At 40.6% G+C, this 26,493-nt stretch overlaps 1 protein-coding gene across 3 annotated transcripts; it reads left to right on the top strand.

Annotated features, from left to right (window-relative positions):
- The first annotated feature begins 6,581 nt into the window (after positions 1-6,581).
- On the top strand, positions 6,582-25,710 carry pcdh10a (protocadherin 10a). 3 transcript variants are annotated; one of them, XM_072384242.1, is made up of 5 exons: positions 6,582-9,702; positions 10,842-10,900; positions 11,422-11,528; positions 21,758-21,918; positions 24,062-25,710. In XM_072384242.1, the coding sequence occupies exons 1-5, from the start codon at positions 7,156-7,158 to the stop codon at positions 24,113-24,115; spliced, it is 2,928 nt and encodes a 975-aa protein (XP_072240343.1). In that variant the 5' UTR covers positions 6,582-7,155; the 3' UTR covers positions 24,116-25,710. The 3 variants fall into 3 exon arrangements, with proteins under 3 accessions (XP_072240343.1, XP_072240344.1, XP_072240342.1); XM_072384241.1 differs by having other exon boundaries at positions 6,583-9,702; positions 21,758-22,141; XM_072384243.1 differs by lacking the exons at positions 10,842-10,900; positions 11,422-11,528.
- Positions 25,711-26,493: the final 783 nt, after the last annotated feature.

Raw genomic sequence — 26,493 nt, 5'->3', positions numbered from 1 at the left:
CCACACGGTCTCAGCCTGTCTCTCTGACATATCAACATGGATGAAAACCCATCACCTCCAGCTTAACCTCCCAAAAACTGAACTGCTTGTCTTCCCAGCCAAACCAACCATACACCACAGCATCTGAATCCAAACTGAATCCCTATCTCTTGCTCCATCAAAGGTAGCAAGAAACTTGGGTGTCATGATTGATGACCAACTAACCTTCAAAGATCACGTTACCTCGGTTGCTCGTTCATGCCGCTTCTTATTGCTAAACATAAGAAAGATCAGACCATACCTAACCCAACATGCCACCCAGCTGCTGGTGCAGGCCATGGTCATCTTCCATCTTGACTACTGCCATGCTCTCCGAACTGGTCTCCCAGCCTGTGCTGTGAAACCTCTGCAGATGGTTCAGAACGCGGCGGCGCATCTGGTCATCACCCCTCTGTTCATTGAACTCCACTGGCTACCCTTAGTCGTCCGCATCAAATTCAAGTCACTGATGTTATTCTACAAAGTGCTCAATGGAACGGCTCCCATCTACTTGAATCCTCTTGCAAAGGCTTTTGTCACAACTCGGTCCCTCCGTTCGTCGCAGGATTGTCGTCTAGCAGTGCCTACACCATGCCTAAGAGAATCCAAAATCTTTTCATGTGTCGTTCCACGATGGTGGAATGACCTACCGAGCGCTACCAGAACAGGGGCGTCCCTGTCTATCTTCAAGAAACTCTTGAAAACCCAGCTCTTCAGAGAGCATCTCCTATCCTAGCACTTACCTTGTACTTCCCTACCCCCTCTATCTTTGCACTTTATCTTTCTGTACTATCCTCTATGCCTGCACTCTATCTCTACTCTGTCACCTCTGACAGAGTCGGACTAGTGGGTTCCTTCTATGTAGATTATTGTTAGCTTTTTATATAGCTTGTTATATCTTAATTTTTAAGTCGCTTTGGATAAAAGCGTCTGCTAAATACATGAACATAAACACTTCTTTTAGCAAATGGCTACTGTTACAATAAGTGTTAAAGTATTATGTATTGATCCTATGAAGTTTCAAATGTCTAGTAGAATGTTTATGGGTATTGTCAAAGAGTGCTCAATGACGATACCTGTGTAATAAAAAAGTAAATAAAATCAATTATGCTTACAGGCAGAATTTTGCTTTCATGCATATAGATTTACTTTTTTTCATGCCATACATTGCTACTCATTGTTGCGTGTTTTAAGTTTGCTTATGAAATATGAGGTTTGTGTCCTTTTTTGCAAATAACTGGTTTCTTTAGTTGTCCGTTTTATTTATTTAGTTATTTGTTTTGATTTTTTTTTTTTTTTTTTTTTTTTCATCACACCAAGATGCAAGAGCCGGACATCTTACTGACAGCAACAAATGTATTTACAGGAATGGTAATGGATTTTCATCAAAAACCAAACCAACTACTTAAAGCAGCGTGCTCTTCTTCCGTTCCTTATCAGCACCATTCACTGCCATCGTACAAAGATTTAACCCAGATCTGAGATCACCACCCACCCCCCCTTATTCCTTCACCTTTCTTAATCTCACTTTAACATCTCAAGCATGTGAGGCCCCTGTTCATCCATGCACTTCCTTTCCCTCACACATACTATCCTAATGTACTGTCCACCCCTTCCTTTGAGCCCCCATTCCTTCCAATCATTCCCCTTGCTTCCCCCTCCTAACCCTCCCTCCACTATCCCTCCATCCATCAGACTGAGTAATGGCTATCAGGGCAGGGAGTCACCCTGCAGCTGTCTAGGGCAGACACTGATCACACACACACTCACTTTGGGTTGAGTGCATAACCATCCATTTGCGTTGTCTCGTCAAGCTTGCAGCACACTGCAATCTCAAAGCAGGAGCCCAAATGGTACAAATGAGGCTGATCACACTCAGCTGGGGTTAAAGGGTGAATAACCCAGTGCTTTTAATACAGAACTGTATTAAAATCACATCTCAGTGTTTGTGTATTTCACCTCTAAGCCCTTTCAGGAGGCTGAATAAAATCTGCTCAGTTGGATGTTTTAAACAATAACTTTTATTTGTTGTGTATTTTTGCATTTCAGCTTTAATTACTGTAACAATAAGAAAGACCAATTCTGGTGTACACATTTACATGGCTTGTTTATTGACCTGCTCTCATAACTTTTACTGTTTCTCCAGTTTTTATAACCCTGGAGTTTCAATAAACCAAAGAGTTAACGTCACAAAACCAAACAAGATCTTTCTGAACACTTCTCTTAAGAAACAGGGGAGAACTAAACACTTTCTGTGCTGATCACCAAGAATATATCTAAATAAGGTCCAGAATAATTTTTCGAACACCACACAGTCATGATATATCTCCCATTAACCAATTTGTCATTGCACTACAACTAATTTCAATACCAGTCCCAAAAGTGCAGTTTTTAAGTAGTAGTTGGATACAGGCCTATCAAAGAGAACTGTTAAAAGGCTTGAGACAGGGCTTTTTTGTTCATATTGTGAGATTATAATGGCCTGCTGAGCTTTTACCTACAGACCAGGTTTAGACTGTTTGCCCCTCACATCATGGCTGGTTATGATATGATTTGTCAAAAATTGTCACATTTGTCATTTGAAAGCTATTGAATTAAGAATAAACTAAGAGTGAAAGAGGAATGACCACTGGAAAGATTTTTGTTTATTTGGGAAAAAAGCCTTAGTCATACTAATTCTTATTTTCTGCCTTCACTTGTTCTAAATGTTTATTTCTTCATGTTTTAGTTTCTTTATTGAGGTCCTCTAAGGTGTTTTGTTTTTGCATTGTGTTAAATGTTATCTTCCATGTGCATATATTCAAACTCTTTACAAACAAGTATCTGCAATGACTAATTCCTGTTCTTTGTCCTTTTTTGCGCACCTTTTAACATAGCTCGTCTATGTCCCTTTTATGGTTTCAGCGTGGCTGATCCCCAGTGAAGAAGGACGGGCTGCACAAATTGATATAAATGATTAATTTGAAGGTAATGAAAACACAATTCATTTAGAAAAGCAATTAGGTACTAATTGAAACCTAGCTTTTTATCAATCTACTTATCTCATAGGTCTTTGTTGTTGTTGCACACTGTAACTTTGCAGGATTAGAATGAAATTTGGGGAAAGTAGATTGACATTGGATGAAAGGATCAGAATTACTTCTGTGACTGTCCTTTAAAAGGAAGCTTTATCACCATGCATTACTATATCAGTATGAATGTAAGAAGTGGCCTGTTTTTACATACCACTTATAAAAATGTATGAAAATCACTTTAGGGAACTTCTGAATTAACATAAGCTGCAGAAACCGGTATTTTAATTTGATTTTTTTCTTCTTGAAATCGACAGAAGGGTTTGAGACTGAATTTGATGGAAACAAAAAAAAAATACTACCTTTAGAGTTTTTTGCCATTAGTCTCTTGCATTGTCCTATTCTAGTTGCTTTGAACTCCATTTTGTTTATATGTGATTGGTCAATGTTTTGTCCATGAAAAGTCAAATGCTGACACTATTGTCTCATATTACATGTATAAAATTTTGGCCAAATTATTGAAACAGTTTTACGATCAAAGAAAAATAAACATAGAAAATAAACATCTGTTTCCTGCAGGTTTTTTTGCTTCAGTGGACAAGGACCTTCTTTTTTCTTATCATACATGTATTCACACAGCAATAAGGGACAGTTAGGGAAAGTTTAGGTCTCAGTCGCTTCCCAAGTATATTTTGATATGCAAACTCTAGGAGAAACACCATTGTAACACCATGGTAAATCAGTTAGATGTTTCAGGTTTTATTATGCCAGCTTACTCAAAGAGAGTGTGGCTATGTTTAATTTGTTTCACTATAGAACCCATCGATTTCCCCCATTGTTATTGTTTCTAAGACTTAAGTTGATGAGGTGACCTGTTAGGACTGTGCACATTCTGTTAATGACTGACTTGCCCTTCAGTCAGCATGGAAAATGCTGCACCTTAACTGTTTTTACTCTGAGAAGATTTTGTTGATGAGAGGTGGTGTTCAACTCTGATGTCACCAGTTACATTGTGAATCTAAGTAAATTGTTTGGATTCCTATACCTAGTAAACTTTTTATAAATTGGCATGAGAACAACAACCATGCATGCTCATGCTCACTCCTAGTCAGTTTAGATACATTAATTAACTTAACATGCATGTTTTAGACAGTGAGAGAAGGCTGGAGTACCCAGAAAGAACACGCATACACAGGAGGAGAACATGCACACAGAGAGGCCCCAGCCGGAATTCAGACCAGGAACCCTCTTGCTGTGAGGTGACAGTGCTAATCACCACACCACCACGGAGCCCCTGGTGCTAAAAACGGTCTAAGAGCTAAATAAATAAACTAATTTCCATCACATAATTTTCATTTAGCTGCTGACATGTTCCCTGTCACTGTTTTGCAATTTTTAAAATCATCAAACACTTTTGATGGAAATTGCCTATCAATAAAAAAATGGCCTTGGTGACCCCATTGAATTCTAAGTTTCCAGTTCTTTCAAAGCTTCTAATCAGTCGAATCAGCCACAATGTTTGAAAGCATCTGTGTGCATGACAGGACCTTCAAAATCACACACATACCTCTGCAAAAAGGTAATCATCCTACAACAGGTCAAGTGGTTCACACTCCGAGTAAGAAAGAGCCTTGGGAAGCCTTTGGCATGCTCATTTATGACAATAATAAAAGTGGGCAAGTGCAAGATTTCAAGCTGTTGTAAACATTTCAAACTGAATGTGGATTCATGATTAAAAAAGAATAAATATTTCTCTCTTCTAAGTTTTTTTTTTTTCCAGTGAAACATGATTCAGAGGAAGTTACATGGGAAAGGCTTGGGTTGGGTTTACAATTCAACTACATAAGCCATGTTGAAGTATTTCTTTTTTATTATTATTCATGTTCTGCTTAATTTCTAGGGAACTTTCTGTACTTACCACTACTTGGAATTCATTGTTGTATTACATTCCAATGTATATGTTTGAAAACATATGAATTGTTACAACTCAATTCAATCAGCTGCATCTTCAGCAATACAACTCAGAAATTAAACCTTCACTTTGAAGTGTCTGCACTGAAATTAGGGGACAATATAAAAACAAGATTTTTAAACTGATTTCAACAATTTGATACCTTGCTTATTCAGATGCATGCTCTCTAAGGAATTAAGCCACTGTGTTCCATCCAAAACTCACTGATTTAGATGAAATCAGGAACTTTTGAAAAAGTGGACAGACGCAAGGGGGCGACGTCGGTCTCTGAAATATTATGGTGGGGCCATCAAGAGAGCGCGCAATAGGGAGAGCAAGCGCGCGCACGAGAAAAAGAGAGAAAGAAGCTGAAGTGCGAGCTGCTCGGAGATCCGACTTCGGTGTCAGCTCGATTCAGTCACAGAGCTCCGGCTCAGACATGTGTGGAAATTCATCCAGCGTCTCTTCTTTGTTTCTTCTGACTTGTATGGCAAGATAAAGAATCGCGTATCAGTCGCTGTTTAATCCACCGCACAATGCATGCGTCGTTTTGTGTTACGTCCAATATTGTTGAGCTACGTCGATTACATTTGGAATTGGGGACTTATGCTAATTAGTCTCAGTTATGATTTTTATTTTTTATTATCATCATTATCTAGTGTTGCACAAGTAGTCAAATACCCTGTACTTTGTCTCCCTTCCAACTCCCCCATTTGCATATTTAATTTATTTTTTATTAATTGAATAAGTACATGATGCAACTGTGTTATCCTGGAGTCGAGGGCACCGTGTGAGGGGGTTAATGATAAAAATAAGAAGACAGGGGGACTAATAGGCTTCAGGCTATTAGAAACACGGTAGGACTGAAGTAAACGCTCCATTTCACTGAATTGGAGTGTGATCTTGCAATGATGGAATCTTACCGCTTTTCCCACTGACATTCGCTGTCAAAATGGATGGAGAGATAGTGATATTACTTTATTTAAAATGTTTCCATTCTTTCTCATATTGTGCCAAATGGGTGCAACTTAGAGAGAGACAGAAGAGAATGGCCGTGTCACAGTGCGTCACAAGCTGTCTTTAGTTGCGCAGGCATTTTTTCATGGTGGTCTTTGGCAGTGGGTATACTTATTGCAATCCGCCTCATGCATTGGAATCAAAGCAGTGCTTTATCTGCAAACTGTTCGAAGATGCGTCAGGGACATTGTTCTGGTTTCGCGGTTCTATATTTGACAAACAGAGAACTATTTATCTTATGAATGAAAAAAGAAGCATCCTAATGAATGAGAGCTGTTTTTCTAATAGTTCAGAAACAACTCTTTCTGGATGGAATCTCCGCGTTGTTATCTGCGCACAGCTCCACAGACGCCAACCACTGATATCCGTCAACTTTCTTAATTCGCTTTATGTGTAACACATTTAATTTTCCTGCTGCAACTGTGCCTGGGCCAGGAAGAGAGAGTGGAAGAGAGGAAAGGAGCGCAGCGGCGTTATGAAGGTCCGATGTGCGCTCTTGCTGGCGTTGCAGCGCCCCAATCAGGTGCCATTACACCCGATGTTTGAGAATATCATTGGCTGGTGGGGAAAGGAGCTGAGCGCAAAACCAGCCCCGCTACTCACACTCGCCTTACAGAAGCCGAGCTGAGAACATCATCCGCTTTGAGCGCTTAGGCGCAGTGATTACATCCTAAAAGAGAAAGATAGGGAGAAAGTCTAGTTTTTCGCCTGTCTTTTTTTGGAGGGCTTTTGATATTTATGTCCTCTTTGCGTGACCAGAAGATTTAGTTTTATTTTTCGGCTCATGTGGAATTTCCTTTTTTTTGTTTATGATACTTCTGTGAAGAAAGGGCAGTCTGTTCTATGCACAGGGAGTCTTGGCTATGCGTCCTGGCTCCAGCTTGCAATGTTTGCGCTGACGCCAAAACTCTCAGACCGGTGCAGAATTGATTAAAACAGGAGAGGTTCGGATCAAATGGCTGTACTTCTCAAAGCTGAAACGACACAATGTTCCACTGACCTGAGGCAAATGAGAGGATTTTCAGAGTCGCACAGCCTTGTTGCTTTTTATTCCACTGCCTATCTACGGACAGAGAAAATGTGAAATGCTCATTTCTTGTAAAACAAGGGAATAACACTTTTTTTGTCTTGAAGTGCACTTGGACAGTGGCAGAGGACATGATTTGGTTAATATTTCTGCTCTCCATTCTGGATGGAGCTTTCTCTCAGCTACACTACTCCGTGCCAGAGGAGCAGGAGCCAGGCACTGTGGTTGGGAATATCGCAGAGGATTTGGGGTTGGACATCACCAAACTTTCCGCTCGCCGCTTTCAGACGGTGCCTAGTTCACGGACCCCTTATCTGGAGGTAAACTTAGAAAACGGTGCGCTGGTAGTTAAGGAGAAAATTGACCGGGAAGAAATCTGTAAGCAGACCATCCCGTGCCTATTGCACCTGGAGGTGTTTCTGGAAAACCCACTAGAGCTGTTTCGCGTGGAGATTGAAGTGATGGATATCAATGACAATCCCCCCAGCTTCCCAGAGACAGACATTTCCGTGGAAATATCCGAGAGCGCAATTCCCGGAACACGTTTCCCGGTGGAAAACGCCTTCGACCCTGACGTTGGCACAAATGCGCTCAGTACATATGCCATAACTAATAACAACTATTTCTACCTTGATGTGCAGACACAGAGCGACGGAAACAAGTTTGCAGAGCTGGTGCTAGAGAAGCCACTGGACAGAGAGCAGCAAGCAGTGCACCGCTATGTGCTGACGGCTGTGGATGGGGGGATTCCGCAGCGGACCGGAACGGCTCTTCTAGTCGTTAAAGTTCTGGACTCTAATGACAATGCTCCAACATTTGACCAGTCTGTGTACACGGTAAACCTGCGGGAGAACTCCCCCGTGGGCACTCTTGTCATTCAGCTCAACGCCACGGATGTTGACGAGGGACAAAATGGGGAAATAGTTTATTCTTTCAGCAGTCACAATACCCCGCGGATAAAGGACATATTCAACATTGATGCCAGAACAGGCAGGATAGAGGTGGCGGGTGAGGTGGACTATGAGGAAAGCAATACTCACCAGATTTATGTTCAGGCTAAAGATCTGGGGGCTAATGCTGTCCCTGCGCACTGCAAAGTGTTGGTCAAACTCGTGGATGTGAATGATAACACACCAGAGATCGGTTTCAGCACTGTGACTGAATCTGTGAGCGAACAGGATGCCCCGGGGACCGTTATCGCACTTTTTAGCGTCTCGGACCGGGACTCTGGTGAAAATGGGCAAATGAACTGTGAGATACTGGGTGACGTTCCTTTTAAACTGAAATCGTCTTTTAAAAACTACTACACCATCGTGACAGACGGTCCGCTGGACAGAGAGAACACGGATTCATACACAATCACTGTGGTGACCAAAGATAAAGGTCAGCCTTCACTAGCTACCAGCAAGTCCATTAAAGTGCACGTCTCCGATGAGAACGACAACGCGCCCCGTTTTACGCAGGTTGTTTATGATGTGTATGTGACTGAGAATAATGTGCCTGGTGCTTTCATTCATGCAGTGAGCGCTTTGGATCCTGATATGGGACAGAATGCTCTTATTACGTACTCCATATTGGAGTGTGACATACAGGGCATGTCTGTGGACACCTATGTGTCCATAAACCAAGACACTGGCTACCTTTATGCGCTTCGCTCTTTTGATTATGAGCAGCTGAAGGAGTTTAGCTTCATGGTCCAGGCAAAGGACTCTGGTGCTGCAGAGCTCTTCTCTAATGCCACTGTAAATGTGATCATAGTTGACCAAAATGACAACGCTCCTACTGTCATTGCCCCTATTGGCAAAAACGGCACGGCCAAAGAGCATCTGCCGCGCTCTGCAGAGCCTGGCTACCTTGTGACGCGCATTGTGGCCATGGATGCAGATGATGGCGAGAATGCACGCTTGTCCTACAGCATCCTCCGGGGCAACGAGATGGGAATGTTTCGCATGGACTGGAGGACTGGAGAGCTAAGGACAGCGCGCAGGATCTCTCCCAAACGAGACCCACAGGGCTTCTACGACCTGCTGATCGAAGTGAGGGACCACGGGCAGCCCCCTCTTTCTTCCTCCGCCAGTGTGAGTGTAATATTAGTGGACAGCGTGGTTGAGGGCCGCAGCGGAGATCGAGGCTCGGCCTCCAAGGCTAAGGAGACCTCCCTTGACCTCACCCTCATTCTCATAATCGCCCTGGGCTCTGTTTCTTTCATCTTCCTCCTGGCAATGATCGTGCTGGCCGTACGCTGCCAGAAGGACAAAAAGCTAAACCTGTACACGTGCCTGTTCGCTGGTGAATGCTGTTTGTGCTGCAGCTCGTGCTGCAGCAGACAGGCTCGTGGCAGGAAACAGAAGAAGCTAAGTAAATCCGACATCATGTTAGTTCAGAGCACCAATGTGACGTCAGGAGTCGGGCCCGTTGGGCAGGTGCCCGTAGAAGAGTCTGGTGTGGGGGGCGTGGGAGGCGGGTTCGGCTCCCATCACCACCAAAACCAGAACTCCTACTGCTACCAGGTGTGTCTGACACCCGAATCTGCAAAAACGGATCTGATGTTCCTCAAGCCGTGCAGCCCCTCCCGCAGCACTGACACGGATCACACCAACCCCTGCGGCGCCATAGTCACCGGTTACAGTGACCAACAACCGGACATCATATCTAACGGCAGTATTCTCTCCAATGAGGTAAGACAGGACTGAATCAGCCACTGTCACCCTAGGATACACCCCACTCTCCATCATATATAGTAGTGCGCAAAACTGCGCAATTTCATGGGTTAACCTAATTTGAGTTCCTGTGGACTTCAACAGCTGTGTCTGTTTTATGTCAAAGTACAACCATTCAGGTCATGCACAGCAAATATCTCAGAAAGGAATCAGCTATTGACTTGGCTGTTCTGGTCAGTGGCCTTTTAATCATTGTCACGCGTAATGATGATGACACATTCAATTGTTAACTCTCATGTGGCATTTTAGACTGAAACAGATTGATCTAAGATCAACCTTCACTGTGTCTAAAAGGCTATTACAGAGATTTTAGCTTTGGGTAAAACCTGAGTGTCATGATGAGACCTCAAAGTTGGGTTATTCTTTTCAGCTGATAAATTTATTTTGTGTAAAGTTAAACCGGTTTAATCTGTTCCAAAAATTAAATAAAGCGAGGGCGGACAGGTGGAGGTAAAATAAAATCGACACATTTTTTTGGGATACGTCTGAGGTGACTTGTGGAACTTAATATTGGAATAAAAAGGATTCATGACAAATCATTTTTATGCACATATCAGGAACGTTGTGCAACAGCAGGTTAAAGCTGGGTTAGCACATATTATCAGCAAAACGGAGGAGATAAGTGAATTAGCTGTTCTAATGTGCTCAGCCTGTGCGTTCTGCTCTCTGAGCTGTGGAGTTGGGGCTTTTTTGTTGATTGCGGTGTGGCTGGAGTGGAGCCAGACAGCCAGTCACAGCCTTGCTTTTCTGTGCGTTAAGTATTCCATGCACGATCCAACACGGCAGCACCGTGAACAAAGGTTGTTCAGTTTCAGCATCGCACAGCTCAATCATTTACGCATTCAGTCGCCTCCCTAACCTACTCCCCCCTGCTCTCATCTCCACTCACCCACTTACTCACCACTTAGATGGGCACACCGTTGGTAACCCACCTGGCGCTGCCACAGCTCCCCCTAACTCACTATCACTTTGACAACAAGTGTATTCATACGTGGTTACTTATGTTTTTCTAATCTATGAGTTTACCTCTCTTACGTGTATACTATCTGTCTCTTTAACATTAAATGTGATCAAATGTGTTTTTGTGGGCTTTCTAGACAAAACACCAACGAGCAGAACTCAGCTATCTGGTGGACAGACCCAGGCGTGTTAACAGGTAGAGAAAACATACAATGTGACACGTGCACACACTCACCCTGTTATCTGAGCCCATTGAGCAACATCCACAATAAAAGAACCTGTCAACATCCAAATGGTCCTGATGGTTCCACAATAAATCAATGGAAATGGTCTGCTTACATGGAAATTAACACTACGCTTATCAGTAACCCGTATATTCCACATAGTGAACTTCAGAGGCTTTAGAGTATGGTTCCCAATGTATCCATAACGTTCATCTTCAATTTGGCATCAGTCCCACTACTGACAGAGCAGCGTCTATTAAAGCTCTAATGCTGGATTTCATTACTTACCATGAGTGAAATCCAATTTAGACTCTTGACGGCCACCGTGACCGTATTAACGTGGTGTTGACTTCTGATTCCCCCTGTCTTTCTCTTTGCCCCTCATTTAATCCCCTCCAATCTCTTCGTGTTTTTTCTTCCTAATATTCCCTTTACTCTATTCATAATTCCACTACTTCCACTCTCCGCGCTTGCATCCCCCCACCTCTTGTAGTTCGGCATTTCAAGAAGCCGACATCGTCAGCTCCAAAGACAGCGGTCATGGCGACAGCGAACAGGGCGACAGTGACCACGATGCCACTAACCGGGGTCATTCAGCCGGTGAGTTCCTCCACATCACATAATGACACCGTCACTTCTGCCCTCACACACCTCTCTCTGATCCACTTCAATGGCGGGAGTTTGCTACTGTCAATAGGATAATGCGGAATTGTTGGTGCGGACCGTTGACTTTTCATTTCCTTAATTTGAGAGTGTGCGAGGAGGCCCGTGATCTGAAGGTGCCGGCTGGTATGAACGGGTCCCAGGGGTGTTGATAGCATTTCACAGCCGGGTGAAAAAAAGGGAGGGGGAGGGGGTTGTATTTGGTGGAAATCTTTTCTTCTTCTTGCCCCTTGCTTCCTCCCGTCCTATGCTGTTTCAGCACCAATTGGTGCTGAAAGGACAGCGACTCGCGGTGAGGCAGTGTGAGACCCATCGAGCTTTAGTGGCACAAATCAATAGGTTCACTCAAGTGAAAGAGAACGGCATGAAAGCTAAATTGATGTAATGAGAAGCATTTCAATCAGCCACAGAGGCAGTGCATTGTACTGCATTTGTTGCATATAGATTCATCTGATCAAACACAGTAAGTGGCTTTTACATTCTCTCTTTTTTGTTTGCCAAATCTTTGTAGGTTTGGCAGGAGTTCAAGCACAGGTAAAATGTCAGAATTAGCTAACAATTCACCATGTACACTCTAAATTCAGCTTTGTTTACAGACCCACATTTCGTTTCTACACTTTATAACACAATATATTTCTTTAGAAAAGGGTTTAGTGGATATTATCAGAAGCCTCTCCTTGTTCTCACTAAAATTATATTTAGTTAGTGCCTGTTTATTGATTGAAGTGAAGTCAGACAAAAAGTGAAGCAATACAAAATCTAATTTCATATTGAACTGCCCTTTTCTTCTGAGAGATTCTTCCAAGCAGTGCATGTAAGACCCTTGCCTAGACTGAAGCTTGCCAAATATCATATCAGTGCTGGGAATACAAATATAAAAGATCAGATAGGTGTTGTACAGCAGTGAATTGGCCCTCATTAGGCTCTGCAGTGTTTGACATTATTAATGTAGCGAGCCAAAATAGAGAGCCAGTATGCAGCAGTCATGTCACTCCCTGCCCCCTCGCTCATGAAATAGGCTGGGAAGGTCAAACTGTGTGAGAGTGAAATGCAGTATTGGAAGAAATCCAAGCTTGTCTTGCTTTTTTTCATGAATTCATTGTTCAGTGAATTAATTTTTTGAAGCTGTCCATCAGAATATGATCTACTGATATCTGAAACTGTATACTTTAAGTATTGCTGCAACAAACTAGAGAGAGACATAAAGAAAAGCGATAACAAGGAGCATAAGCCAAATGTGATATGCATCAGGTAGACCCAGACTTTACAAAGGAAAGGAAGTGGTTCTAACATGATATTCCAAGACATGTCCAAGTCTGTATTTCATCGCTTATTTTAGATGGAAAATTGTCTTGAAATCCATTTTACTGGGTTTTCTCGCACTGTGACAGGCCTATATTTCTGAACCAATAACATGTTTCTTCAGCTTCTTTGGCTCAGAGTTTGCTCATTTGGCACTGGGCTGAGAGTGTACCCAGTTGGTGCTGCACTGTGTATTTCATATGAGGGGAAACCAACATTTGTTCCTCATGTTGGATTTAGAAGGGAACAGCTTACCACACCATGGGAGGTAATATCACACGGCTGGTATTTTGGAAAGACGGACACTTGAGTTTCACAGACTTCGGTAAACAAAACCAAAAGACACTGTGTGTTTGTGTGTCTGTGTGGGTGTAATGGTATACCACTGTCAGATGTAATATGCAGATGTATACATGAGACCTAAATATAACCTGCTTGTGTGTGTGTGTACACATATTATGCCTTTAAGAAAACAAGGTTAAGTGATAATAGGTATTTTCCTTCGAGACAGTACTCGGAGAAGCTTAAATGCGATTCAATGTAAGACGAGAGGTGGCTGGTAGCTAGTGGTTGGAACTCTGCCAGGTATACACTGTATTCCCCCCATACAGGCATCCTTGTTGCTCATATGTGTCTCTGCGTGACTTTATTAATGTATAGTGATTGCAATGTTTTTGGCCCTTTCGTGTGATTATATGATATGTTTGTGTATGTTATTGTGTGCACTTGCCTAGATGAGCTTCGTGCTGAGTACATGCTCTTAAGTACAGCAGGCAGCCAAACTGCAAGCGTGAGCCAAGACTATGTAAATGTACGTGTAGCTTTAGCTGTTTTCTGTGTGGAAAAGCAAGCTGTTTGTGCATAAGCATATGCTCACATATATTTGACATGAATATATGTATGCTTCATTCTCTATGTGAATGTGCTTCCCTTTGTCTGACATACACATATTCTCTGCCTGGGTTGGTGTCAGGGTCTCATCCTTCATTCTGTCTCCCCCACATGTTGGCTCCCTGTAACACTCGGCTGATCAGTAATTCATTTCCAGATCCTTTACATAGCAATTATCAAAGGAGGGTTAGCGGCAAGGTTTCCACACGGGAACAAGCAGTACATTCTTTTTTTGGTGCACCTAGGAATATTTCAAATCAAGGGGAAGCCATTTCCAGTTGGCATATCATCAACTACACCTGCCGTAGCTTCCCGCTCGGCCGCTCGGTTGACACTTAGAAAATAAGTCTCCTGACGTCGTTTTAAATCAAAGGGACACTGTCTGAAGCTGAGATACCTTGAAAATGTGGGTAAATGGCTTTCCTGAAAGCAGCATGCCTGGAGTAAGGCACTAGTGCATCAGGTGCAAAAGCATTTCTGACTGAGAATCACACCTTTTACTTTGCTACACTTTCAGTTTTTCAAATTACATGTTTCTTTCTGTCATTGACCTATGAGAAGAAGATGGCAAGAGTAAGCAAGCAAGAGAAAAAATAGAAGGGTGATAGGAGTGCATAGCGCATTTATCTGGGGGAAAAATTGGCTCCTCAGAAACATTCAACGAGCTGGGGAAGGCAGTGTGACGGGTGGGAGACTGGAAACAATCATTATCATGACGTTTGTTTTGGTGGGAACAACAGCCGTGACAAATGGGACAATTAAATCACTGTGGTAACGGTGTATTAAATGGCTGATTATGAATTAGTGGCGTGCACCATGTTGAAGTTTTCCATGTCAGTGAGCTGTCAGGGAAATTGAACAAACAGGGTTTTTAGTCCTTAAATACTAACAAAACTCGGGGCTGAGGGACAACTGGTAGGCACAGGGATACAGATTTATTTACAAATTATGACATGTCATAATAAGAATTCATTTGTGAGATCAATAAGAACATCTCAAGTTCAAGTTTAAAAGCTCCCATAATACAAAGTACCAAAGAGAAGTTTGATTAGGCTGATTGCATCCCAAAGACACTACTTTTGTGATAAAATTATTTAAAAAGTGAGGAAAAAGGTCACTAAACAGGAAACTTCCAGTAAAATAAACATTTTCAAGTCTGCAGCCAAAAGAGTCAGAATAAAGGTGCTGAAATTGTTATAGATGGAAACCCTTTTCATTGCTTTTTATTAAGGCGACTTGTTGCAAAACTAAAACCATGTCTGCATGTCTGCCTAAACATGTTTTTATACTCGTATCTCAACTCAAACATGTTTATTTTATGCTTAAACACAACCCACTGCAACATACAGGAAAGATGGGACTCTAACTTCACTCTTTTTCCAAACAGTCTATATAATTCAACTATCCAACCCCTCCTGCGTCCTTGAAAAAGTTTATGAGCGTGTAATAGTTGTGCAATATTACATGTATGACAGTTTCACACAATGCTAAATGTAAGCATGTTGCTATGTGCAAAGAAAAAGGTAAGCATGTAATTTTTTTGGAGCCTTGACAATATATACCATCTGTTTGTATGATGCAAACTGTTGTTATGTTACAGTTTTGACAGGAAGACGTAGTCTTAACTTTTTCGTAGCTGAGGAAGTTTAATGATTTTACAAATTTTGAACATTACTTTAATACTAAGCATGAAAATAATAATAATAATATATCTTAACTGTGCATTTTTTGATCTAGTAATTGTTTTCACCTGGTAAACAACAACAGAAAAGGGAAATAATTTATTTTGTCTAAAACCTAAATTTATTCCATTTACTTGTTATATGAGACAAAAGAGAGAAAGCAAAGCTGGAACCAGCAGCTTTGCTTGAAAATTACTCAACCTAAAAATGGCACAAATGCTTAACGAGGAGAAATGAGAGCAGAACACTGAAATGTACAACCTCTAAAGGGGATAAGAGGGTTTAAGTTTATTATAGAGTCAGTTCATTCTCAACCCTTTGAAAACGCCTCACTGCAGACTCTATAACGACAAACCAAATATAAACATCCCCTCATTTATCAACACAGAATTTGGATTGTTCCTGTAATGTGAAGATTTCCCCTCTTCTTCTAAGCTCACTGGTTTGTTGAACAACAGCTTAAAAATGTTCCAGTTTGCATGACCTCTTTGGTTAAAGCTGTTCTGTGTAGAAATGAATGAAAACCAGAATAAGTATGTGCTTTCATGATTAACAGTATAGTAAAACACATTGTTAAGCATCGTGATGAATGTCCTCTTGGACATAACTGGCAATGTCATTTGCATGAAGTGAATGTGATTTCAGCCATGAAATAGGAGATAAAGGACACAAGTGTACTTCACGAGTGAAGTACATTTCTGTTTGCCTCAAATGTGCTGAAAACAAAAGATAGAAAAATAGAGAAATAAATGTATTCTTGCTGCTTGAGCAAAAATCTTAGAATTTTTAAGAGTAATGTAGTGCAGTAAGACAAACAGGACACATCAGTGATATCCAAGGAAATCATGAACATGGGAGCCATTAGAAACGCATATCAACCTTTCTGTCCAGAGGATTAATGTTAGTGAACATCTGCTCCCGCTAGCCTGAAAGACCCTGCAAAGTGTAATCTGATCTGTGATGAGAAGCCACAATTACATTTGTCTTCAATTTGATGCAGAACATTCACTTAATTTTGTTTATGCAGATATGCCTAAAATAGCCCATCAGTAGTCATTCTTAAGAGTTTTAGTCTCATTTGGACAGTTTTGCCTCACCTGTAATGCTGATTGCAAAAGCTACTTAACAAGTTAATGTGGACATCCATTTATGTGATTAGAAAGAAGCATAATGTGGCAAGAAAATCATCAGTTCAAATAAATCTTGTAGAACTGAACCAAACAATCACAAAAAAAAACAAATATATACATTTGTTTTTTTGTGCATACTTTCACTGATAAAGAGAGATTGGATGCATTAATTACATCTGGACTTGGGATTAGGCAAACATAAAAAGAAAAGAAAGAAAAAGAAAAGGTACTCTATTTAGAAAACTAAGAGAATCTGCATTTGTGCATCTAGGTGCAATTAGCAATCTAATATAAGAAAAGGTACTGAAGAATTTGTATGTCACAGACCGGGGAATAAGACGCTTAATATATGCCCTTGAATCCATCTAGAATTACAATACAATACTCTTTATGTTGATTCAAATGTTCTTGAAGACAGTGGGTGTGGGCAGATATAGACCAGAGTTGCTACACTATAGCACATTGAATTTACAGAAAAGAGCTGAAACGCCTACAAACTAGCTATCACTAATCAATGGTCATCCTGAATGTCTGCTCTAACAATATAGAAAAGGTGCTATTAATCAAGCAGACACTATTAGGGAAGGGAGCCACGCTTGATCTCCCTCCTAACTCAGCTGCTATCCTGCAGACATTAAAAAATTACAGTTGGAAACAATATGTCTGTCCATCATTACTGAATATAGTGGGGGCCATCTTGCTCTATTTTGGCCTTGGGAGATCTCTGGTTTACTCATCACAGCCTCACTGGCCAACTCATGTAAGGAAGCTATGCTTCTGTCCTATGCTGCTGTCCAAATATTGACATTTCGTGTCAGTATTCTCTGTGGAGCTGTGGAGGACAAGATGAAAAACACAGGTATGAATGGGAGACACCCTCAACCAGGGGAATTAGGAGTGTGCTTTTTGGGGAGGAGAGGAAAAGAATAAAGAGAGGGAAATAAATGACCAGGGAGGATTAAATGAGACAGGAAATAATAAGAGACAGAGAAAGAGGGAAAAAACTCAGAGGGACCAACAAAGATGAAGAAAAAGAAAAATGAGTGCAAAGAGTAGCAACTGCAAACCTGTGCTCAGCAGACACACTCAGTATATCCACAAAGTGAATTCAAAGATGGGGCTCATGTTTTTCCAGAATTTGTTTTCCCTCATTTCCTTGCTCCCAGTGGCTGGATGTATGTCAGACAGCGCAATTAGTGAAATTACACCGACATGGGATTTCAGAAACATGCAGAGATGTAATGGAAAAAAGCAAGTGGAAAAACAGAAGAAAAGCGCTGATTGCTTATTAGCACGTAGATTGTGTTTGTATTGTGCATACATCTTGTATTCTGTCTGCATGTGTGTGTGTGTGTGTGTGTGTGTGTAAAGAGACTAAGCACAGATGCGTGTGTGTGTTCTTCCTGCCTGCTGAGGTCACAATGAGAGGGCTGCTGGCAGGGCCTGTCATTGCCAGTCACTATTTCGGTTGTTGTTTTGCTTCCTGCCTGAGGAAGAAAAGGTGCATCAGGGGGACCAACAGCCACTTGGTGTCATGTGTATATGGCCTGTCTGTCTCTTTATTTGTGTGTAGTTACATACTATGTTTAGGAAGTATTTATTACATAGGTGTGTATTTGTGTGTGTGTGTTGGCAATGTTTTCTAAGTTTGACTGAGTATTTAGGTAGCTGTTAGATGACTTTCTTTATGCCTGATGCATAGTAAACAGTGAATGCTGTCGACTATATTTACATGTCATCTCCACAGTGTAATACACCCATGTGCCTATTTAAAGACATGAGAAATACTTTAAAGGCATTTCTCTTAATTATTCTCATCATTAACAAATTAATCTGTAGGTGAAATATGTTCCTTCTGCTGAGTTGAATGATTGATTGAAATTTTCACCTGTTCTTTAGTTATTTTGCTGATTTATTTTTACATTCTGGAGCACATACAATTAAGCTACCAAAATCTTTATCTATCAGCACAGAAATGATTAGAACGCCTAAAGTTACAAGTCTTATTATCAAAGGAGGGAACTAATTTGTGAAAGTCCATTTGGAGGTCAAAGGCTAACTAAGGATTGAGCATCACCGGAAATACCAGAATTAGTTAATAAATTCAAGTAAACCTTGCTCCAAAATCGAATCAGCATTTGCACAGATTTCCTGGAGCAGCTTTCCTGCACTGGTCCCATTGGAATCTTATATTCTCCACCTCATCACTGCTACTGTTGCCACTGAGCCACATGCCTCTTGTGTTACGTGATAAAAACAAACGCACCCTTTGGCAGCAAAAGCACTGACTTGTGCTTATTCCGTGGGGCTCTCAGGCCAGCGAGGGGTAAACAAACTGAATAGACATATGAGGTCTAAAAAATATGCTGAATCAAACCCTATATGTTGGGCGGAATACAAAAGAAAGTGGCTGTCAGCTCTTGCACACAGCTGTCTTTCTTCAATCTCTGTTGTTCTGCAGCTTTGCTCATGTAAATAACAGAATAGTTCAAAAGAAGGCCTTTGGCTCAGGGTGATTTGCATAGATCTCAAGAGAATAGGAGCTGTTAATCTGTACTGTATTAACGTTCGAAATTACATCTACATACTCTTATATTATTTTTTTATATTCGTCTTCTGTTCATGTTCATTTTAAAACCTGGATGGACTTCCACCCCACAAGAAAAGAGAGGATTTAAAATAGTGACAGCTGGGGGGATGTTGAAAGCATCTCAGATAGGGTTGAAGTGTCCAAAGCAAATGCTTTATTAGATAATTTTAACTTTATTTCATCTTAAACAAAATCCTCTGAGTGACCCCTCGCTGGTCTCCATCTGCAAAGCTGGGGTCTGCCTCTGTTTTTATTTTCCCCTGTTGCTCTTTCCATCTGCGCATGCAAAGGTCCTCCCTCTCTCTCCTTATGGTTCCTGCAGTCTCGCCGCTTCCCTGCCTGCTGTCTCTGTGAAATCTGCGACTCCCTCAGACTGTTTGGCCCTCACTGTCTGTAAGCCTTGTGTCTCCACTGGCTCTCTGGCCACTGAACAGTCATGTCGCCTTTCTCGCTCCCCGTGGGGCCTCGATTAGCGGGGACATTAGATCCACACAATGCCCACAAATACGGAGGAGTAGAATCGCCAAGAACTATTTCTTTGATGATGTGGCGACACATTATAGGTTGTGGAATTTAACTGATTTCATTTTTGTGGTTAGTTTCTGAGTTTCATTGAAATGATGTAATCTTAAACACATCAACATTTTTATTTCTATCTTTACTGTTTTTAAGAATATAAGCTGGGCTAAGAGAAGAAGAAAAAACTTACATAAGTTTGAGCTTTATCTTAAATGCTCTAAGATTACACAATTCCTGCTCAGACAGAGAAAATGGTCATTACTGTGTTCCCATTTCCCCTGTGAGGAGATCTGTGCTTTACTGCCCTCTTCTTATTAGAGAACACCAATTGCAAAAAAAATTCTGAAGAGGAGGTGGAAATACTGCAGATTGATTTCTTAAAGTATATTTGCAGTGTGAGAGGCAAAATCTGACAAATTTCCAAAGTGCTGATTGTACCAATCGTACCGCTTCTGCTTGATAAATTTGTTGCGCATGGGGATTTGAAGTTTGTTAAATTGGCATCAAACTGAAAGAATGATGTGAAATACACAGACCAGCAGAGGGGTTCAATCTGACAGGAAAAACACAACAAATTTGAAAAATGAGACGATGTGCTCCATCTTTCTTTATGAGGAGTGACACTTTCTTGTGTTATTGGTTCTTTCACTTTAGGTTTAGATAATCCAAATCATCGACATGCTGATACCTTTAAAGAATGATCTTAGTTGTTGAGGCAGGAATATGGGGAGGGAAGCCAGACCATAATAACTGACATGATTATATTGATCTCTTATGATAATTAAAAGGGATAAACATTGTTTGAGTAAGTCCCTTTCAATAATGATCACATTGTTTCTGTTCGTTCACGTATTTACTTTCCAAAAGTGTACCTTTTTCTGTAGCCTGAGGTCCATTTAGACGTGTGCCTGCCTGCTTTTAGTATTACAGACACAGTGGCATTATCAGTCAAACAGATCAGTCCAATAGATTTGTGCGAGTTGACCCTTTAAATTTAAGCCCTCTCAGTCCTTGGGGATTACCGATTGCCCACTTCCTTTTATTTTTTCTGTCTCTGATTCAGTAACTTTTTTAGTGACGAGAAAAAAAAAAAAAAAAAAAGAAGAAAATCACACCCAAACTTCTTCTTTGATTGTACCACTCCAAGGCTTTTTTCATACTGTCCTGATTCCATTTACACCAGGAAAACCACAAATTCAATCTGCACATGAGCAGAGAATGGCTGCAGGGTTTAATCATCATGATGACATGGTTTATGCCTCTCGTATTTCTTTCACTACCATCCCCTTCTCTTTATACCTTCTGAGTGCAATTAACCAAACTGCTACATCTTTCATGGTTGTGATGTGTATGCATGTTTGATATTCTATTGTATCATTTCACATGGTAGTTTATGTTTTTAATGCTTCTGTTTTGTTTTTGGCAGTGGTTGTGTGTGAATTACACACTCAGTCAGTTTGTATATGGATGATTGACATTGGAGCAGGACTAAGCAGCCATTGAACATTTTGCTGACTTTTGTGTCACATTTCTGCAGATGATTGTAATTGTTCTTGTGTAAGGTTGATGGAATATGGATTACATTTAGTCTCTAGACATTTCAATTCTATTTTCAGTCTGAGTATGTTGATCTGAGATGGTTGGGGGCTGGGGACTGAAGTGCTTTTGGAACGCCACATCTCTCTGATTGCACTTTTCATTCAGAATGAATGAGGTGAAGAGGAAAACAAACAATTCTCTTCATCAGTTTTGGCCTTGTCTTTTTGATGAATAGCTTTTGCTGCACTTTTTCCACCTGTGACATTGGGAAATGATTGCTAACTTGTGTTTCCTCTTGTGCTTTCTCTCTCTCATCTCTCCCTCTCTCATCTCTCCGTCTATCTCCTTTTCCACTCCATATATCTGTCTTCCTTTCTTTCTCACAATTCTCTCCCTTTTTCCTCTTACTTATTCAACCTTACATATCTGTATATTCTCCATGCACATTTCCCTCATTCATTCTCTACCTATCTCGCTTCCACATTCCATCCTCTTTCTGAATCCTGTCTGCAGGTGCTGACCTGTTCTCCAACTGCACAGAGGAGTGCAAGGCTCTGGGTCACTCCGATCGCTGCTGGATGCCATCCTTTGTGCCATCAGACGGACGCCAGGGGCCGGACTACCGCAGCAATCTGCACGTCCCCGGCATGGACGCCACGCTGCCCGACACTGAGGTACCCTCCTCCGTCAACCTCTCCGACCAACTCACCATGACCTCCTCTGCCGCCTCGTCCAACGATAGGTCATTCTCCACCTTTGGCAAGGATGGCCAAAGATCACAGTCACACCACAGCCTACACCATCACCTCCATCAGCAACAACAGCAGTACAGCTCCAGCACGCTAGAGAGGAAAGAGTATGATAGGGGCACCCTACCATACAAATCCACCTTTCTCTGTGAGTATCACTATGAAACTTCACTGGGACCCTATGACTTTGGTCAGGTCCAGTACGGGTACTAAAGGAGGAGACAATGAATCTGAATCTGCCTCTTGATTCTGATCTGGACTTTTCGTGTTGTATATCAACTTTTTTCCTGATATTTTCTTTAAAAAAATACGGCTTTTTGTTTTGTTGTAATTTTTCTTTTTTTTTTTTTTGTAAATTATGATTTCTTTTGTTGATTGTAAAATATTTAGAAATAGTAATATTTTGCTAACCTCCCCACTCCAAAACCCGCTTTAAAATTTTAATCTACCCCCTATTATAACCCTAAATTTTGCTTGTAACCATTGTAACCTTTCCCAAAATAAACTAAATTTGAATTTGACTCGTTTCAATCTGCTGTGGCCACTCTTCTTTGTTTTTTTTCTATCAAATCCTCCCTTCAAAATCCTTCTTTTCTGATGCTCATATTAGTAAAGGTCATCAGCACAAGCACACCTCATACTGTGTTAAATACATTATCACATACCAGCAATTAAACACTTGATAAGACATGCCAGAAATATACACAAAGAGGAAGAGAAAGAAAGATCATTTCATGATGTAGAAAACATCTTTTTTCATTGCTCGAGCACAATGACTTCCCTACTGAATAGCTCAAAAGGTGAAGCACAAAACCCACGCTCCTTCTTTTGAAGTCCAGTTTGCCCTAAAAAGGAACTCTCGAGTATCTATACTCTGTTGCTTTTCTATGTATTCCTGACATAAAGGACAGCAAGGTGGGATTTCAAACATGAAGTCAAGATTCTCCAGTTTTTTGAAAGTGCAGTTTGAAGTTTATTTTGGTAAATGAAAAATTATCTGTATCCATTGGAATAAGATTAAACGGGGAACATTTTCAAAACTGACAGAATGGGATGCTCAAGAAAATAAAAAATATATAATACCAGCAAAATAAAAAGTAAGAAGCATAGCAAGACATTTCTAGCCACCTTCAATTGATTTCCAAGCTCCCACATTACATGAATATTCTATTAGCTCTAAGAGTAGAAAATGGATTCGATATACACATTCAGTAGAGAAGTCATTTCCAGTCAAGTCATCGCCATGTTAACCACCATCCTCCATGATCCTGCATGCTGGCTCTGGGCTCTCTCTCAGGTAAATGATGAGCACAATAACCTGCTTTTTTTTTTTCTTTACTTGTTTGTGACTTTACCAAGCCAAGCAATCTTTTTATTGCTCAAAAATAATTGGTATTTAGCCTTTAGGTGTGAGAGCTTGTTTTGCTCCAAATATAGCTGCCTGCGCGTCTGCTCATCTCGTCTGCCTTGCAGGGCTGGGTTAAATGCACTCCATAGTCACTCAGTCCAAAATTCACAACTTTATTTTGTTTACTTTTCTGATGTACAATTTTCTTCATTTTTCTGCTCTTTTAAAATAAATGGATTCTGCTCTGCCATAGCAGTGGCTTTGGTGCTCATCACTCTGTAAAAAAATATGTAGTCCCAGAAGTTGAGACTGTGTTAACCAGTAGGCATCATGTTCTACTTTAAAAATTAGCATTGAAAGCTATTACGGCAGTGCTCTGATCATCAGGGCTGACTTGAAAAAGGATTTATAAATGTTTGATAACCCATTTATTTATAATTAATGAAGCAATTAGAGCTTTGTGTATTTCTATGCATGCATTAAGTAGCCACCAAATTTTGACAATTTGTCTTCATTGACGGACGTTTTTTTTCCGACTCCAAAATTAGTTTTACCATTATGTTATGAGGACCAGCGTTTAGGGTGTATAAATAACTTCACACAGAGTCCTTTGTGGCACGTATCCTTCAAGAGATGATATTTCGAGCCGATGTTGTCACTAAAGAGCCTCCAGGGAAAGGGTGTCATTTGTCTTAACGAGTGTATTCTTTGTCTTTTCAGCCCGCAAAAGGATTTGCTAGCTCATTCCACGTGGACCTGTCGGAGACAGCGTGAATTTCTGTACTAGACCACCAACACTGATGCTAGAGACGGTAAAATAAAAGTAAAGAAACGGTAACCTGGACAACAGCAACCTTGGTTAAACTTCATTATCTTGGGCGGCGAACTGTAACCAAGCCTTGGCAGTGGCTGCTGAGGGAGTAAAGGAGAAATAAATACTGAGTAGCTGTAAACCTCTAGATACATGAGGAGCAATCCAAGGCCTTATGTCTCTCAGCAGGACTGAGACTGCGGCCGAAACTCTTGATCGTGTGGAGATTATAATGGTAACCGATGACACCAGGAAGGAACTGAAAAATAGAGGAATACAACGCGTAGTTGCAGTGGGACGAAGTGGGACTGTTTAACTCACAAAGGTGTTTTTTTCTGATTGAGGAGTTAGCCTCTAGAAATCTGTGTGTGCCTGTTTACATAAAGAGAAAAAAAGACCTAATGTTTCTGTACAAACTTCAAATGTCACACGGAACCCTTTAGCTATTTCTATGGTCATCAATAAGCCAGCTGTACAGAGACCATCTGGGGTGGGGGCAGGGGGGTTATCGGACTGAACGTGACTGAGTGAGAGACTATTAGATGGAGAGAGAAAGAGCAGGTGATGTACAGGTTTAAAAAAATGAAGGAAATGAGGACAAGCTTGACTGTCTTTATATAACTTCTCTTTTTTGTTTCCGTTGTTCTTTCTGTGTGGTTAAAATGTGCAGATTCTAAAATATTCCAACTCACAGTTACATACAGGAACATGTGTCCGGAGCCGGGTTGAGTGCTCTTTCCAGTTTAGCCACTTCAGGAAGGAGATTTGGACAAATTCACTGTGTCAAAGAAGAAGCTTATGAATCTCACGCTGAGTTTATACAGAAAATACCACAAATGAATGTTCTCATTTTTAAAGTACTTACTAATGGTTCTTAAGGTCCTTCCTGATCTGACTGCACAGAAAGGGAAATGACCCATTACACAGATGTGGTTCCCTTGATGCCACTGGCCTATACATAAACAATCAGACACACTCAGTGGTTTTTATCATGTGTGCAAAGTGTTTACTGTGCTATTTTAAAAGCTTATAAATTAATATAAATCTATATATATAACTATATATATATATATATATATATATATACACACACAATATACTTTTTTTCTGATAACTGTGTAACCATTGGTTAGTTTTTACACCTCATTATGCCATTCAGTCTTATAATACCAAGTGCTACAAAATCAGGACTTGTATCAATTAATCTGCAGGAGTGCTTCAGCCTAAAAAGCAAGCCTTCATGACAACCAACATTTAAGTTGATGCTCTTATTTGACTTTTCACCGTTTACACATGTTGGTTCTTGTTGTGTGCAGCAAAGAAACCACTTGAGTTGTTTTGGTTTGTTGTATATTTTTACTAGCAGAATATTTGATCATGTACAGGATGGGAGACCATCACACTCCAGCAAGATATCAAAAGTATTACAATCATTTTGAAAGGCATAAGTAGATATGGTACATAGGACAGGCAATACATGCTGTGGGGTATTTCACACAAACACACATAAACATAACACACACAGGTCAAGTGGTGATAAATAAACAGTGTCATTGAAGTTCTGTAAAGAGTGTTTTGTTTCATTCCCTTTGGAATCAAAGAATGTTCACCATCATAACTAAATATGTGACCATGTTAATAGTTGCTAATTCAGAATGGCTGACACTGATGGAATTTTCTTTCCATGTGAAGATTCAGTTCAATAGTTTATGAATATAGTATATAATCAAATTAATTCCAATACAATCATAATCAATTCAGATTGATTAAATTCCAAATTGGTCATATTCATACAGTGGCAATTTAAAAAAAAAAAAAAAAATTGCCAGCTAAGGAAAGCAACAGATTGCACCAAAACTTAACTTTGATCCATTCCCCCATCCTGAGACTGCACAAGTCGACGAGGGAAAGAAAAAAGTCCCTGTTCATAAATAAAGTTCAACTTTGTTTTTGTACCAGGTTTCATGGCTACTGACCCAACAGTAGTTGAAACTAAAAGAATATATCACTGGATTTAAATGGAGCACAACTGCCTTAGCCAAGTTTCATGGCAATCCACCCAAATGTTGATGTGACATTTAGTTAAGCTGAAACTGAGGGAAATGCCAAGAGATTCACAAAAATCACAGTTTAAATGTTTATGCACCATGACTGTTTGTTCAAAATTTCACAACAATCCATCTGACATTTGTTGAGATATTTCAGTGTGGACTGAAGTGCTGACAGCTGCATTGGTTAAAATCCTGTGATACACTTTGATTATAGGAACTCTTGTTGCAGTCAGAAGAAAACATGTCATACAAACATTGCCAGCAAAAGATTGTGAAAATTTATCCGATAA

The sequence above is a fragment of the Leuresthes tenuis genome, unplaced genomic scaffold (assembly GCF_036924035.1).
Source record: "Leuresthes tenuis unplaced genomic scaffold, fLeuTen1.0.hap1 SCAF_4, whole genome shotgun sequence".
Classification (NCBI taxonomy): domain Eukaryota; kingdom Metazoa; phylum Chordata; class Actinopteri; order Atheriniformes; family Atherinopsidae; genus Leuresthes; species Leuresthes tenuis.
The sequence above is the reverse complement of the archived record's forward strand: the minus strand, read 5'-3'. Positions and strand labels throughout refer to the sequence as shown.